Source organism: Blastomyces gilchristii (genome assembly GCF_000003855.2).
Source record: "Blastomyces gilchristii SLH14081 genomic scaffold supercont1.5, whole genome shotgun sequence".
Lineage (NCBI taxonomy): Eukaryota > Fungi > Ascomycota > Eurotiomycetes > Onygenales > Ajellomycetaceae > Blastomyces > Blastomyces gilchristii.
In genome coordinates this window covers 1,775,681-1,794,068 of record NW_003101678.1, presented here as the reverse complement: position 1 = coordinate 1,794,068, position 18,388 = coordinate 1,775,681, and the positions used below count along the sequence as shown (strand labels likewise).

General features: G+C 32.1%; 1 protein-coding gene across 1 annotated transcript; it reads right to left on the bottom strand.

Annotated features, from left to right (window-relative positions):
* Nucleotides 1-13,896: 13,896 nt before the first annotated feature.
* Nucleotides 13,897-15,329, bottom strand: BDBG_03393 (uncharacterized protein; the record flags this gene model as incomplete). The annotated part of the gene is made up of 6 exons (XM_031721230.1): nucleotides 13,897-14,204; nucleotides 14,252-14,356; nucleotides 14,408-14,435; nucleotides 14,535-14,664; nucleotides 14,713-14,864; nucleotides 15,291-15,329. 6 exons carry the CDS (start codon nucleotides 15,327-15,329, stop codon nucleotides 13,897-13,899), a joined length of 762 nt encoding a protein of 253 aa, XP_031577713.1.
* Between the last annotated feature and the right edge of the window lie 3,059 nt (nucleotides 15,330-18,388).

Sequence of the window (18,388 nt, the reverse complement as noted above, 5' to 3'; positions counted from 1 at the left end):
CCTTCTAAGCTTAATGAGCTTTAAATAGCATCTTGCTCTAGCAGTTCACATGCTCAAGACTGCAGTCTGAAAGCAGTTCAAGTGTAATTATATTGAATGAGGAAAGAAGTATAGCATTCACAGATGATGCAGAATCAATCAAAAAAGCATTATTAAATTTTGTAATTGTCATACTCTCTGTCTCTGACAGTAAAACAAGTAATAAGAAGTAACACCTGAGTTGAGATAATAATCATAGCTCCTAAACAAATGAAGATGTCAGCTATTCAAGTTATCATGATCTTCAAAGTTCTGTGAACTTCTGAGTCAATGAAATCTCATGTAAATATCTATGAACTTGTTCAAAGTTCTGTGAACTTTCAGATCAATGAGATTGAGGAAAACAGTACATAGCTTGAAGAGTATGAAAAGCTTTCCATTGCTAGTGAAGAATAAGAATGAGGAAATACTGATCATCACACAGTCACAAGATGATAAGATCTTCAAGAAAAATGATGCTGTAAAATGATGAGATCTTTGATCTTTTTTTAACTTCACTGATCTTTTATAAACATCTGTGAATTTCTTTGAAGTTGTGTGAACTTCTGAGCCTATCAAATTAGTTAATGATTGAGAAGATAAATTCACTATATTAAAGAAGAAATGAATAATACTATACTAACATTTTTGAATCTTTTTTTTCTTTTTTTCTCTTCTTCTCTTCTTCTCTTCTTCTTTTCTTCTTCTTCATGATTTAAAAAAATCAATATGACATTTCTCTCTCCTGCAACATTGATGCAGATGCACTCACCCTGCTTTCTCATTAGTGAAAAGAACATACTTACTGCTGCTGCAGCTATTCTGTGTGAATAACTTCACTCTGATGAAGTTCATCATTCACTATACATGTCTATTCAGCATGAAAAGTATAATGAGAATGAAATGAAATACTAACTCTGATAATTAGCTCTCTTCTCTGCACCTGTGTCTGTGCCTGCTCTTGTCTCTCTGTTCTCATTCTCATTCTTGTCCTTATCTGTGAGGGTGAGAGTGAGAAAGTGTCTGAGACTTCTCTCTCTTCTTTGAAGAACAGAGACAATGAGCTGAACTTGTTCAGATAGATGTGAAAAGCTCTCTCTAAATAAGCATAATATAATAAGAGAATAAGAAGCTAATATTATTATATAGTAGTTCTTGCTCTCACTTCTCTCTCTCTTTCTCAGGCTTCTTCTCTTCTTTGTTCTTTACAGAGGAAGAAGTTTCATCAGAATTAATCAAGTAAGCAATATGAATATGAATGAGATATATGTGATAGAGAAAGAATCAATCACTGACATGTCATATTAGCTTTCTCTCTTCCCTCTCAGAGTCATTATGACTCTCCCCGCCCTCTGTGCTGATGAGCTCATCTCTCTCACTCTCTCAGCTGTCTCTCATGTTGAGCACTTCCTTCCCCCTGCTGCTGCCGCCACTGTCAACAATATCATATAACACTTCCCTTCTCTCTAACACTTCATCTGTCAACTGTGTCTGTTGAGAGCAGGCACAGCTGACAAGGCAGTCAAGACAGAGTTAGAATTGAATGATGAGCAAGAGCTCATCATTCTATCAGTCTCAGAAATTAGAGAAATGATGATCAGTCTCTTATAAGAAGTTTCAGTACTTCTCTCTACAGAAGCAGAGAGTATAAGATTATATTAACTGAATAATGAAGACAGAGCTGAGTGAGCAGCTGCTGAGAAAGAACAGATATACTGTCTGTCAAGAGTATAATAAGAAATGTTGAGTGTACTCTAAGAAGAAAAGAGCTCAGATAGTCAAGTTCAGAAATTCTTGTTCTCACTGCTGAGTTATTACATGCAAGAACAGATATAGCATCTTCAAATACAAGTTCAAGAATTTCAGTGCATTCTCACTGATGTGATTATATTAATTACTATCAAAGAGATTATCTTCTTCTTCTTCACTAAGAAGCAGTACTCTGATGATTTAGATTCTTATTTTATTTATACTACTCTGCTTTATAAAGAAGATTTCAAGTAGAACTCTAATAAATAAGTAATTTATATAGATGAATATATTAAAGATTCTATACAGATATTCTTTATAAGTATCAGTTATAAATATAAATTAGTTGATATTGAAAAATAATATCTCAAAAATAAAATTTATGAGATATTAGTCATATTTATTTTAAATCTTGATATTTGATTGACTTACAAGTTGACAGAACAATGCAGAAGTTCTATTATTAATATATTTATCAGTGAAAATATAATATTGTATATTAAATGAAGATGAAGTAAGTAAAGCTTTAGTATATTCATTAATTTTAGTTATTCTTCTTCAGAATTATTTTTAAAGTATCAGATAGATTATTTACAGTAGATAAAGATAGTATATTTTCAATGAAAATAGAATCTTACTCTATATTATCATTGAATTTCTCAGAATAAGACTTAACTTCAGTATTAATAATCATATCATTTAAATTCAAGTTTATTACAATCAACTGCTGCTGAATTTATACTTGATTAAAATGCTCAATCTTCTTCTTCAGATCTTTCACTTCAATCAAAAGTATATTCAAGAAGTCAAATATATGTTTCTTTGATAGTAAAAGTAAATCTTAAGATAAGATATAATCATTCTTTAATAAACTTCTAGCAGTAGAGAATATCTTGAGCTTAGTAACAGCATCTGTATATTCTTCAGTAAGTGAACACTTAAAGATAGACTCTAAAATTCACTATAGCTGATGAACTCATGTATTTAACAGACAGACTTAATCAAATATAAAATAGATATTCTTTATTGAATTTTTATAGCATTTCATCTTAAGCTTACAGATATCATTGAGATGTTTCATGCCTAGATCAATTGCTTTGAAGAAGCTGAGTTTTCCAGATCAGTTGATAAGACTCACAGTTATAATCACTTAATATAGAGAAGAAGTTTTAATAGATTAAAGTATTTAAAAATAATGAAGTATCTCAGTGATATAATTATATTAATCAGTATTAAGAAAGAAGATAATCAGAGATGAAATGAAGTACTTAAGAAGTCTAATATCATCATACTTAACAGCATAGCATATTCAAATGAATAATTCATATTCTCAGAGAAGATAATATATGATATGAAATTCAATATCTTGAGTAAGCTGAGAGATTTGAGAGTTGATTTCATTTCAGATATCAAGAGTAAATACTTTAATATATATATCTTCAATAAGCTGAAGATACTGTGAAGAACTAAGCTATTATATAATAGAATTGATATCTTCTGAGCACTTAAGATTACTAACTGAATAATCTTGATATTATATAGCAGTATAAAATAGAGTAAGACTTCAAGATATAAAGCTCTGAGAAATCACTGACTCAAGAAGATAATATTTCAGATTGACAGCAGTCATAGAATTTCAGTTTCAATAAGTGAGATCAGACTGAATACAGTGATAAGTCTTCTCAGAGACTTCAGCTTTAAAATGAGTATAAAAAATAATAAAGAGTAGATTCATTTAAATATGAAATTATTCAGAAATAGAATGAAGTCAGTTATACTGTTTAAATATATCTGTAGATTTTAACTACTTTATCTTGACTGACTGAATAAGTTTTATAATTAAAGCATCTTTATACACTGAAAAGAGATGAGTTGAAAATACTGTATAATCTCTTAATAAATTAAGAAAATTATTAAATATCTTCTCATGAACTCTCATAGTTTCTGTAATAGTGTTCTCATTTTCAAAAATAGTATTCAACTGCTGAAAACACATTCTATGCATAGAAAGTATATTAATAATAGACATTTAAAATAGTAAATCATTTGCAGTACTGAAAACACTTTTAATCTTATTATCATAAATCTTTTGAACAGTATCTGAAATAAGATATGATGTTATTTACTTTCAAAACTTATTATTATTGTCTATCATATTAGATGCATCAATGATTTCTTACAGTGTTAACAGTTTTATAAAATCATGTATAATCTGAGTTAGATCAGTTTCTGAAATATCAGAGAAAATAATCACAGTAGTAGTAGTTATAGTAGCTATGAAATTATTATATCTGATTATCTTATCTTATACAGTCTTCTTGAAGTTTATATTATTATAGACTATAACAGTTTAAGAATCTTTGACATGCTATTAAAGTTTAATTTAATAGTAAGAATTAGTCAAGTGATTGACTCAGAAGTTAATAGAAGTTCAAAGAATATATCAGAAAAGAACAGATATTATCAGAGATTACTAGAAGTTTGAAATATTAGATAGAAATATTAATAAGTTAAGAATATTAAGTTATATCTTCTCTTATTTAGTAATTTTCATTATCAATCTATTTCTCATCACATAGCTATGATAGAGTTTAAAGTCAGAAATAATTTCTATTATTTATCATTTTACTTCTGAGCTATGAAAATATGCAGAGAGAATAGAGCTGAAGAAGTTCAAGTTTTTTAAGAAATAAGAGTAATATATAATACTTATAATAATAAACAGTTATTTAATAGCTATTGTTTCATCTGAGTCTCATTTATAGCTCTTTCAATTAATATGTTTATTTTTTAGAATAGAAGTAAGTAGATTAAATCAGATTAATGTATTAATCTGAATAATTTTAAAAGCAGTCTGAAAGTCAATAATATTCAGATCAGAATCATGATTGAATTTTATAAAGAAAAGAGTATTAATAAGATATTTCAGCTTCTATTTAAGTAAGATAGTATAATATTTGTAAGAGGCCTACGCCGAATAGATTGGTATAATATTGATAGGTCTTATATAACAAAGATAAAAATGTTAGAGAAGGAAAGAAAGAGAAAGTGTGAGAATCAGTGATTCAGGTGGATATTTATACGCGTATGTGGTGGCGTATGCGGTGAAGCTTCGGGGCGGGAGAATATACGCGCGTTTGTAGCAGCCGAGGATTGGCAATTGAGAATGACCAAGAATTGAAGTGTATGCATTTGAGAATGAAGTGATTGGAATCTGTGAAGTGTAATGAAATAGTCTATATGATTGATTGAGTGCAGCTCATCACATTAGTTTCTTCTTTCAGAAGCAGTTCTCATCAGTCAAGAGCCACTGTTTCAGATAACACAGAACTCAGAGTTCAGGTCAGTTGATTGTAGCTGACTTATTTCACAAGATATTATCAGCCACAGTCACAGAGTCTCTTATTGAGAATATTCTCAATCTCTCACTCAAGCTCATTATCTTCTTCTATGATGCCTGATGACTGTCAGTCAGAAGTCAGTTGAGAAGGGAACAGATCAGTGACAGTGCAGTGAAGCAAGCTTGTATGAAATACATCATGAATCTCTGATAATGTGTTAAGACAGTAGTTGTGACTATCTAGAACTTCTATCACTTTATACTTAGCATGGCAGTAATCTAGTGTACAAGATGAATATGTGATTCATATGTTCTTAAGATTCAATCATATCAGATCTTCTATCTTATATTGTTCAGTGAGGTCTCAGTGAACATTGATTTGATTCTCTTGATCTTGTTTTACAGTTGCCATGAAGGTCTCTGCTCAATCATAGATATCTCAGAGTTTCATTACTATATTATCAGCAATCTGAATCAGACTGCAGAGGTTCAGTGTGAACTGTGTAGTCTCTAGAAGATTCAACACTTTCATGTAGTATTCATGTGTAAGAAAGAATGAGCTTACATCTGTTGAAACAGCATCTCAATCATTGATAGTGACCTCTGTGTGTAGAAGGAGATCATGTCAATTGTCTTGTAAGTAGTTACAGAACTTACAGAGATAATTCTTCACAGTCTGAATTGTTCATTCTGACACATCATCAGTCTCGGAGTGGTAGGCAGTTGATAGACAGTGTGTAATCTTGAGAACTTGACAGATTCTTGTTCAAAGAGTACTTATGAATTGACAGCTCTGATCTGATACTATAGATCTCAGCAATCTATGCATCTGATAGAACAGGCTCTGTAGAAAAGCTTCAGTGACTTGTTTAGTATTCATCTTATCACAAGGTTTCAATATTATATCTTTGCTCAGTCAATTCACAATGATCAGAATGTTTCTACAACTCTTACTCTCAGATAGATTGATAGTGAAGTCAATTGCTACATCTCACCAGATTCTATCAGAGACATTGAGTGATTTTAATAGATCTTTTCTACAGTTCTTTCATGAGATAATAGAAGAACAGTGATTGCAGTTTCAGATGAAGTGTCTGATGCTGTTTAATATCTTGAGTCAGTAGAACTCTCAGAAGATCATTCTATACAGTTGTTCATGGCCTGAATAGCTGATTATACATGAATCATGCATCTCTTGCATTATCTGAGTGTGTAAGAGTTCAGAGTGAGAGACTCAGTGTCATTCACAGAATTGTAGAATGTTATTATCATCAATTAAACATTTTGAGATATCAGTTCTTATATATAGTTCTGAGAGAAATCAGAGTGCTTCTTGATATACTGCTTCAGTGAGAGTCTGAAGAAGTTCATCTGTCTGAGCTGCTGTATGCCACAGTTCATTCAGTGTAGAGAAAGTGAAGATATCAATGACAGTTCTAACTGAAGAAGCATGTATAGTGTCATGAACTGTTTCATCTTGATCAACTAGTATCTTCAGGTTTAAGAGCCAGTGCTCTCAGTTCATTCAGTGAGTATCTGTTACATCAGATAGTATATCTTGCTCTCATTGTAAGAGAGCATCTGTCATTGAGTTCTGGCTATCAGAACAGTAGTGTATTATAAAATGAAAGCAGCTTAAGAACTCAGATCATCACATCTATCATTCAGTGAGTTTATAAGTAGTTATAAAGTATTTAAGGTTCTTATGATCTATGACTATCTCAAATTCAGAGACACTTCAGAGTTCAGAGTCTCATTCTTCTAAATAGTATATAATTGTGAGAAGTTTCTTATCATAGATCTCATAATTGCATTCAGTGAGACTCAGTTTCTTAGACATAAAGACATATAATTGTAGAACATCTTTATCATTATATTATAATATCACTTCTTCTGTTATATAGTCAGAGAAATCAGTTTCAATAACTATCTCACAATCAGAATCAAATGTTATCAGCAGAGAAGTATTAATGAATATCTTCTTTATCTGTGTAAATGCAGCTTCAGCATTCACTGATCATTGAAATACTGAGTCTTTCTTAGTAAGATCTGTAAGTGATCTTGTGATATCTGAGAAGTTTTGTATAAATCACTGATAGAAGTTAGCAAATTCAATGAAGCTTTATACATCTTTCACAGTACACAGAGCTTCTCATTCAAGAATAATAGAGACTTTCTCAGAATTCATTTAAATCTTCTTGTCAGCTTCTATAATAAAACTCAGATACTTGATGCTCTTGACTTTAAAATCACACTTATCAATATCTATCAATAGTTCTGTTTCTTATAGCTGTTGTAATATCTTTCATACATACTCTTGATATTCTTTTCTGAATTCATCAGTGAAGATGAGAATATTATCTAGATAAGCAAATACAAACTTATCAAGAAAATCTTGAAGTACTCAGTTAATATACTTCTGAAATGTACTGAGAGTATTAGTCAGTTCAAAGAGTGTAACTATTCATTCAAAGAGATTATAATGTGTTCAGAATGCTGTAAGTCATTCATCTTCTTTGATGATATAAATCTTATAAAACACAGTGATGATATCTAGTTTTATAAATCATTGAGCTTATCTGATTCATACTAGAGTTTCATTGATGAGAGATAAGAGATATCAATCTTTCTTTATCAATCTGTTCAGATCTCAGTAGTTCACACAGAATCAGAGTTCTTCATCTGGTTTCTTTACAAAGAGAATAGAGGCTGCAGTGAAAGAGTTACTAATGTATATGAATTCTTTATTCAACAGATTATTGAGTGTCTTTAAAGAAGAAGAAGTTCATCTTGAGACATGTTATAAAGAGAGCCTTATAATAGTTCAAGATTCTTATTCTTCTTTTTCTCTAACTTGATACTGTGATTCACTCTGAAACCTTGTAAGAAGAGTATGTTTATAATATTATCTTGTCAGAAGACATCTAGATATTCATGATATTATTGAGAGAGTTTCATATAAGAATCTGTTATTATAATATGAGATAATTTTTCTAGAGTCTTTTTAATATCAGTCAGACTAATAGAATAGATTGACATATAATTCTGCTATCAGTAATTCTTTCAGTGACTTCTTTTTCTGAGTATTTTATAGACATTGACAGAGATCTGTGTCAGATCAATAGTCTTATAAATATCATCTTTGTGAATTCTATCATTATTAGGGAATATCAAGCTTCTGTTTCAAGCATTTAATAAGATACCTTATTCAGATAATCAGGTAAGTTCTAATATAAGATTGTAATCAAGATTATTAACTTCATATGTATAGACATCTTTATGTTGATATTCTCTTACATCTATGATCAGCTTCATCATGTAACAGGTACAAATATCTTTTGAATTATCAAATTCTGTGAGAAGTTGAGATTTTGATAAAGAGATATGCTGAAGATTATAATATCTTACAACTGAAGATTTTATCATTGTATAGTAATATAGATCACTGTCTATCATGACTTTCATATTATATATGTTATCAATCACAGTAGATATAAGAATTGTATTCATTATTATCTTCTCTTTAAATCATTGTCATCTGACCTCTTCAAGCTTCTGTTTACAAATTTGAACAGAAGTTAATCTTTTCCCTGTTTCACTGAGATATTCTCATAGTTATCTTCTAAATCTTCCTCTAATGTAATGTGATTGATGTGGACAGACACTGATTCATTCTTTGAATGAGAAGACACTGATCTTTCTCTTAAGTATGAAGATACATAGGTTGATCAGCAGTTGAAAGCAATGTGTTCTGATCAGTTACAGTTGATGTACACTTTATATTGATATTGATCAGTGACTTCTTTGAGAGTGATCTCAGGAACTCAGAAGCCTGTTCAGATAGCAGAGACTCTTGCTTATATATAGACATTCAAGTCTACTCAATTCATGATATCTGCATTATTGTTATTTCTCAGTATAAGTGTATGAGTTACTGAGATGTAATATCTTCTATTACTGTTCTGTATATTCTTGAGCTTAGTAAGACAGTCATTCATTGTCTGAAGCTGTATGCAGAAGCCTTCATAAGTCTGGTCTTTGTCTACACTTATAAGAACTTATAAGAGTTTGAAAGTTAATGTCTTCTTGAGCATGCTAATCTTTATTCAATTCTTTCAAGATTGATTACCTGCTTCTAGAATCTTGATATTGAAGTTAGAGATGAATATTATAAGAGGAATATTTCTCTGTCAGACACTCTATAGCTAATCTAATACTTTCTGTTGCATGGCAGTGTCTTGAAACAGAATATCAAGATGTTTCATGATATTGTCAGATATTCATAATACTGATTCACATGCTTTCATTCATGAATAAAACTTCTGTTTCATACAATCTTTCAATCATTCATTGATATATTAATCTTGATTAGTTAATAAACTGATGATATCTTCATCTACACTCAGTTTCGCGAGCATTTTCATTCTTCATGATAAGTAGAGAGTGAGATTGAAAGTATTGAAATATGTAGAAGCATCTAAGTATTCTTTCAGTGCTTTTGTATTCAATTCTATAGGTGTTGAAATTGTGTGAATTAGTTATTGAATCTCTTTGTATTAATATTATTGAGTTGCATGTATATCAGCTATTTATTATTGTTATAGTTTCAACATTGCTTAGAGTCACTGTGACACTGTGTCTATGCTTGTGTTCAGAGGTTCTCTCATATTATTGTTAGACATAGTTATATCATTTATCAGATATGTGATATCTGTGAAATTTAAAGAAGTGTAATTGTATAAATATCTTATATATCTGAGTATCAGAACTCTCAGGTCTTTCACTGATATTCTCTTTATAGAATCTTATTATAAGATCAGAATGACTGATAAGCAGCTTCTATCTAAGAACTCAGTGTCTGCTTAACTGTTTCTCTATTTCTTATGCATTGTTACATGTTTGAATATCTCTTGATAAATAATTGTTTCTGATGAGAAGATAATGTGTGAATAATCATTTTCTAATAAGAAGATGATGAATGTTTTTATAGTATAAGAAGTCTATGCTGAATAGATTGATATAATATTGATAGGTCTTATATAACAAAGATAAAAATATTAGAGAAGGAAAGAAAGAGAAAGTGTGAGAATCAGCAATCAAGATGAATATTTATACACATATGTGGTGGCGTACGCAGTGGAGCTTCAGGGTGGGAGAATATACGCGCGTTCATAGCGGCCGAGGATCAGTGATTGAGAATGGCTGAGAATAGAAGCGTACACATTTGAGAATGAAGTGATTGAAATCTGTGAAGTGTAACAGAATAGTCTATATAATTGATCAGGCGCAGCCCGTCACAATATTAATTATTATTAAATATCTCTACATTGAAAAGTACTGAATATAGTATATTTCACTGCTTTATAGAAGTACTGTATTATTAATAAGTCAAGATATCAGAACTCTAAATTCAAGTCTCTATAAAAATCTTTATTTCTCAACTATTTTACTGTAATATTTTAATAATATAAGATAATTTCAATCATCTTTTCTGCTGATTATAAAGCATTATAGACAGATACTATGAGTCACAGCAGTTTAATTATAAATAAGCTTATAAAATATCAGTATCAGTATCAGTGATCTTAAATTCTGAAGAAGTATTAATAGATTCAAGCTCTATTAAGTCACTATCTGATATATTATATTTATTATCTATATTATTGAGAGACTGTAGTGATTGTAGAGAGAATTCATCTTTAAGTGATGAAGAATATTAACTAAAGTGTGTCTGATATTAAGTGTCTTGAGATTCAAAAGATACACTGTCTTTTATTAATAATTGTAATATAATGAGAAGAAATAGTGAGTTGTAAAATAGCAGAGATAATAGCAGAATAACTGAGAATTTAAAAAATATTAGTTTGATAATGATCAAATAGATATTTAGAGTAGATGTATAATTTCAAAATCAATCAAATATTTTATATGAGTGAAGTTGATTTTCTATATATAATGAAACTATTTCTTCTCAGACTCTCTATAAGATATTAGGTTGTGAGCATGTATGAAGTCTCTTATTGATTCAGAAGTTAGCAGGACTTGGCAGAAGTCTAAAGGAGTTTAGTTGGTTGTGCTAATCCGAAAATATCGAGAAGAGAGGCTGAGCATGCTGAGATAAATCCATGGATAGGAACTACCCGAAACTACCCAGCTACCTGCCCAGAATATAGATCAATGAGCACTTTATTATCAAACAACTAAGGGGCACCCACTAAGATGAGCGGTAATGCCAAAGAGTGGCTTATGTAAGCAAGACAGCACTTTTTCCGCCCGATCTGATCCAGAAGCAGCTGTGACCATTTGCCATTGTGAATGCAGACAATTTCTTTTCATCCACAGAATGGGTAAGTAACAGTGCCTTACTGAAATCTAGCTTCTAATAACATTTGATGTGGCTGGGCTTTCCCCTTATCCGACTGTTTGAGGACTGTGTAGAAAAAACGAGAATTCGTCGTCCTTGGCGGCGGACTGGAAAAAAAAACATCCTCCTGCTGTGTGAGTGCGTCCTCCATTCGTGCGGAAGCAACCGGTCTCGGATTTAGGTGCAAAAGTAGAGGTAGGAATGATTCAAGCGGCCTTCAGCAACATCCATTTCCTAGAATCCGTAAGGCAAAAATTTAATCGTTGTGTGAGCTGCTTTTGGCTTGAAAGGTAGGTCCCCAACCCAAAGGAAATATATTAAACCGCAGTCCGACAGCACTATGCTGCACTTTGGTATTCGCCCTCTTGGCGCAGGGCCTCCTTGGATATTTCCAACGAGGGTCAGTGGCCGCAAGATTGCCGCTTTTTGGCCCCGCGATCGAAAGCGTAGCCTAGTCACCCCAATAATATAGGGGTCATTTTACTCTTAAATGCGGATTCTTTCATTCAAAAGATATGATAATTTTTACAGTACTGTACAGTACACTCTAGGAAATTCTCTGAGTTCAGTCTGGATTCATATTCAGGTCAGCTCAGGAGCGGAGGAAAAGCGAAGGACCGAGTCTCCGAATTAGGCATTGTAATGCTGCTCTTTTCTTGCTACCTCTGGCATAGAAGCATCTGGAAGGTTCCCTAACAATATGCAGCTACGGAAAGATGAAACACATCATGAGGACTGAAATTACAGAAATAGTCTCTCATCATACTGACTCATGTCTTGCTGACTAAGTGACTTCCCTCCTAACAAAGTAACTAGCCCCGAACGCCACTGCTGAATTAACAATATCGAAATCCAGGTGGTTAGAACCACCCCACATCCCGTCGCGCACCTCGTAAGACTCAATGCCATTAACATACAATGTCACAGTTAGGTTGTCGCACAGGGCAAAATTCGAATCACCAGTCGGCAACATCCATTCGGCCAGCATCCACTGGGCCGGCGTTTGCGGAACATCTGTCTTCCAAATAGAAATGATATAGCAGAGGTGTTGACAGCAGCCCTCTCAATCGTGTGGAGTACGGATGCCGCTGCAAAAAGTTTTGTCTCGCGCTAGAATATACACTAGATCACATTGAGATAGTTTCAGAGTGAGCCTATAACTAAACTCTTTAACAATCAACAGTGGTCTCATGCCTATAATATTGGTGAGCCTCAGGCACAGGCACTAGTAAGAGAAGATGTGGCTTTTTAGTGTTTTGGCAAGTCAAAACTTTTTGCAGCGACGTCCGTACGTATAGGGTCCGAGATAAAATCAATGAAAGCCAAGGGTACATTTTCATCGCCGCGACATACCTATTTAGAATTAGCATTGGCGATGTCAATCGGTGTATGCTCCCTGTTCTTCGGAATAGCAGCCATTTTTTTAAGAATTTGATGATTCCTAACCACATGATAGATATGCCGAAACTCCCTGACACATTGGGTGGGTTACTAAGTTCGGTGGCCGCCTCAAGGGTTAAGAGCATTTTATTGCCGTGGCTGACTTACCGCTTTTTGGTGGGATATTTGAAAACCCCTCTCTGTCATATTGCCCCAGGCTACTTGTTCTGTCCCGCAACGTTCTCTTATCACTTACTGCCATTTGAACATTCAATACGACGCATTTCCTCTCCTCTCTGTATGTATAAGCACTTTTATCTTCCAAACCTACGGTAACGTACTCTGAGAATGAGCTAAATTCGTGTGCAGGCATTTACTAGCATCCGTTTGCTATTCCAAGTTTACATTCTTCCTCCAAAGAGTGCCCGATTACAATTTGCAATGACGAAGCTTACTGAAAAGGCGGAAGAAAAGCGAAACGAAATAAAAAGGAAAATTGCTACAGATGTTGAGTCTTATGAAGGGGACAATAAGCAATACAACATTGAAGGATCTCAATGAAGAACTGAAAGACATGGTAACCGAAATGGGTTTTATGGTAAGGTTGTCTTGCACTTGATTTTATTTTGATCAATCTTTCTTTAGATTGCTAATAAGACCAATGATGTATTACTAGGATATGGACTGGTCAATGTGGCTCTTTTCTAAATCAAAAAAAAATCATCAATAAGTCGCGGTCAATGTATCTGGTTCCGATATATCCTCTATCTGAGAACCCGGAGATTGTACCGGGTGGTTTGCTCCAAGAAGGGTATTCCATACATATCACAAATGAACCTTGGCTGCTACCAAAAACTGTTGTTGTGTTCATATCTCCACATACTAGGTCCGCGGTATCCTAGGTATTCGCCTGGATACCTGAATCCCTAGATCGGTTGACTACAGTTCTTCGTGTGTTCAAAACCGCCGTTGGCCGCCGTTTTCGCGTCATCTTGTCTGTGTGCTTGTCCGCTTACTTCGTAGGTTCCGCAAGTCTCCCTTGGTATCATGGCGGGATATAATACTGCATTACGGCACGTTGCCCAAAGTCAGCGGTGTCAAAAGTCTCGTCTGCCGTGGGGATCCGAAAGTTGGGGTTTTGCCCAAAGGTCGCTGGGTCGAATGTGTCGTCTGCCGTGGGGATATTTTGTCGCGCTGCGTCTTTCTCTCTCTCAGCCCGTCCTCTGCGCGGTTGGCTTTGCATATTTCCGTTCATATCAACTTGTGTTGATCCGGCGCCTTGCATTGTTCCTGAATTCGAGGGAAAGAAGGAGACGTTTAGAGCCTCCTGTTCAAGCGATGGAGAATCGAATTCTATTAAGCGTTAGTTAGTGTAATTATAGTGCGTCCATACCTCTAACCTTCTGTATGTTCATTGTTAGAAACGTAGCCTGCGATCGGTGGTGCACGACCTGGCACAGGCGAAACTAAGTTGTCAATCGGACGGTTTTGAAATTGCTGATGTACTATATGAAGTAAGTAATTGTCAAAATCAGCGCATTTGGTAAGCCACATACGAATCGCCGCGTCAGCCAAGACGTGCAACTGTGTTGCATCAGCTAAAGCGAGCAAGAGTGTATCCCGATGTTGATGTCATGTTTCCTGGACGCGGTCAATAGGCAGGAAATCCAGTAATGCCCAGACATGCTGAAAGATCGCAGTTGCAACAAATTCAGCATCTATCCTGGCAGCTTCCTCTAAAATGCCTCTTTCCTTCAGCGACTTTATTGCATAATCGTGCGTCGGACCTGTCAGCGGGATTTTCTTCTCCCATCTATGTCGATGTTAGTCCACAGCAACATGCTTCGTCGGATGGACTTACTCGTGTGCGGTGACGTCTTTGGGAAGCACGATTAAACAACCATCTCCCAACTCTTTAACCAGTGTATCATATCCATACCGGAAAAACGTAGGCTTATTATATGACCGGGTTATGGTTGTTCCGCCGTGCCAGTCGCCGACACCGTCGCCGAACTGTAAAATATAATATAATGGTGGATTAGCTGTGGAATCACTGTAAATGAGTTATGAACAGAACAAAATCATCATCATATTGACAATGTCACTGATTCCTATCTATATAATCACTAATTCTAAAAAATGTCTCATTCATCAGAATCATTCTCTATTGAAAATCTGTCACATTTCTCTGTAATTTCTCTCAGATTCTTTAAATCATCTCTATATCATTGTCATCATTTTCTGTCATATTCACATCAACATTTATTTCAGAGAACTTGTGAATTAATATTGAAGTTTATGAAGAATCAGTATCAATAATCATTCACTATTTAAGAGAGAGAGTTTCAGAGAAATTGAGAGCTGTGTATTTATTTATCTATATATATTATTATCAACTTCTGTATAAATCTGAGAATCATTTCACTGATTCTAACTTACTTTTTCACTGAGAATGTTGAGAGTTTCAGTACTGCTCATAGTCAGAGAATCAACTGAAGTCAGAAGATTAAAGAAGAAAGAAGAAGAAGAATCAACAGTAGTAGCAGAAATATCAGTGAGAGAGATAGAAAGAGAATTATCACTGTTATTAAATTTCTCATTACTGCTGCTGCTATCACTGACTATAACTGAATTCTTATTAAGATAATCTGTAAATCTCTGAATATGCTTTATTATTTTATATATCTTAATAATAATACAGCTAGCTTCAGTATTAATATTATTTATTAAATTTATAAGATTCTTCATCACTGATTTTTATTCTTTAATATAACTAGCTATCATTTTCAAAAACTTGTAATACACTTCAAGCTTAATAGTTTTAATATTAAGTTTTATCTTTTTAATCATGATTTTCTTCTTTTCTGTAGTAACTTTTTTCTTTTTAATTTTTAATTTTATTCTTTCAATATTTAACTTGATCTTCTCAATCTTGATTTTAGCTTTTTCAGTGATACTGATGATAATATTCAGAGTTTTCAGAGTAGTAGTAATACTCTTTATATATTAAGCTTTTACTTTCTATCAGTAAGTTTTAACTTTCTTAATCTATTTTAAAAGATTCTTTACTAATTTTAACATAGCTTTCTTTATTATTTTCTTGAAATTATCTGATACAGAAAGATAAAAGTTATGAGTTTGAATTAGATTATTAACTTATTCTTTTAATTCTTCAGAGATAATTATATATCTCTTTTTCTCATAATTATAATTTATATAAGACTTTAAGCTTTTCTTTATCTTATTGTAAGTGATATTTAAATGATGAAGAAAAATATACTTAATACAGTGCTTATATATTGTTTATTTATCAGACTGCTTTATCAGAGTATTCAGACAGCTGCTTGCTTTCTTCTCTTAAGTCTTTATAGCAGTAACACAGATATACTTGAAGATGTTACTTATCATTTTAATACTGCTACTGTTATTATTATTACTGTGATTAATACTGATATAATAAATTACTGATATTCTTGATATACTACACAGATAAGATATCTTGATTAGAACTTTTTTAATTAAAAGCTTTCTATTACAACTGACAGAATACTAACTGAGCTGAGAAATAAAGAAGAACAGAATAAGCTGAGTGAGCTGAGAATAATCTTTATAATGTATTATTATTATAAGAAGAAGAAAGAAGAAAAGAAGAAAAAGAAAAATGTGAGTTTTTATATATATTATTGATTCATCTTTACAGATTATTATACAATGAATGCAAATATTTTCATATTTTATCTCTGAGTATAATTGACATATCTGATGAATTTCATTCATATCTTAATACTTTTTGCACAGACTATCATTAATTGAATTACAGCTATTTTGAATACAAAATCATTTCTATTAACTAGAAACAAGTGTTCAATGCACTGTCAGAAATATATCTATAGAATTCAAGATAAATAAGAAGATTTTCTAATACAGTGAAATCAGTGATTCTGCTGCAGCTATAACTATAATTAAATATAAGATAGATGATATGATAACTTTTATCAGTGAATATCAAGACAGATGTATTCTAATAATATATGATAAAGTATATATTAACTAATTTATATATAAAATGCATAGAAAACTAAATATATTGAAATAGAAATAGATTATGTCAGAAATCTCTATATTATCTGTCTTTTACTGAAAGTGTCTCTGAAAATTTAATCTTTTTTCACATCTTCTTTTATATATCTTTCACTGCATATCTCTTTTTAACTGTTGAGATATTCTGAATCATCTCTGCAAAGTCATCTCTGATAATTTTCTGATATTCAGAAACATTGCTTATCAGATCTTAAAATATCAGAATATTTTATCATTGTATTATAACTGCAGTGGAATTTTTATTCATATCAGTATTATTAAATATTTTGACCTGAGTTACTAGATTGATATATATCTCTGTTTTTAAAATCAGTTTCTAGTTTTCAGAACAATTTGAATTATGCTAACTTATGTTTCATATATTATTATTCTCACTCAGAGAATCAGTCAAAGTCAATAACTCTCTGCACTTAATAAAAAATCAGAAAGAACTTTTCAGTGATGAATAACTTATAAAAGTAATTAAAAATAATTATTTCTTTATAATAATTATATAAGCTGATTATCTCTGAACTTGCTCTGCTCTTTATCTTTTTCTATTAAATATAATTCTATATTGAAATTAAGTTAGCTAACTTAATTACAAAAGTTTAGATTTCTCTAAGATTCTCTGCTGAATTCTTATCAGAGATTTATGATCTTCTATCAAGAATTTATTATATCTTATTGAAAAGTTGCTATTTTGCTAAATCTAAATACTTATCTTTATTTTCTTTAATGATCTTGATTTCCAGGTCTTGACTGTGTCCAGCATTATTATTCTGCTGAATGAGAATGTATATAATATTTTATCATTGATTTTAGTTATTTTTATGACTGTCTGATCAAGATTTTTCTTTATGAAGAATAGAAAATACATTCATTTAATCTCTAGCTACAGACATTGCTCTGTTGAGTGAATCTTCTTCTCATACATTTCAGTATTGAGATATCTAGTTCTCTGATGCCTTCTTGATAAATTACTTATTAATGAGAAGTTTAAGTCCTTCTCACTGTTCTTCTTGTCTGTTGAGTATTCTTCATTGATGTCATTGTATGCCTGCTATGATTAAGAAATATTAATATTGAATTTTCTTTAAAATCAGTGAATTGTCTCATTAAACCTACTAGATGAAAAAGTTCAGAAAGATCTAGCATATCAGAGTCAATGAGAGTATTCATTTTTAAAATTAGATTGAAATTCTAGTCAATGAATGATACTGATTTCAGAAGCTTGTAGAAATATAATCTTGAAATAAAGAAAACAGTTTAATTGTTAATATTAATTTGATGTAGATTGTCACTGATTGCAGCTCTTATTAATATACTTCTTTTCAGTAATTCAATCTCATCTCTTTATTTTATCAAGACTGCTCACTCACTTCAATTATATCTTTTCAACTATATAACTTGTTTCTACAAATTATATCAGAAAGCAAAATATCATATCTGTTTAA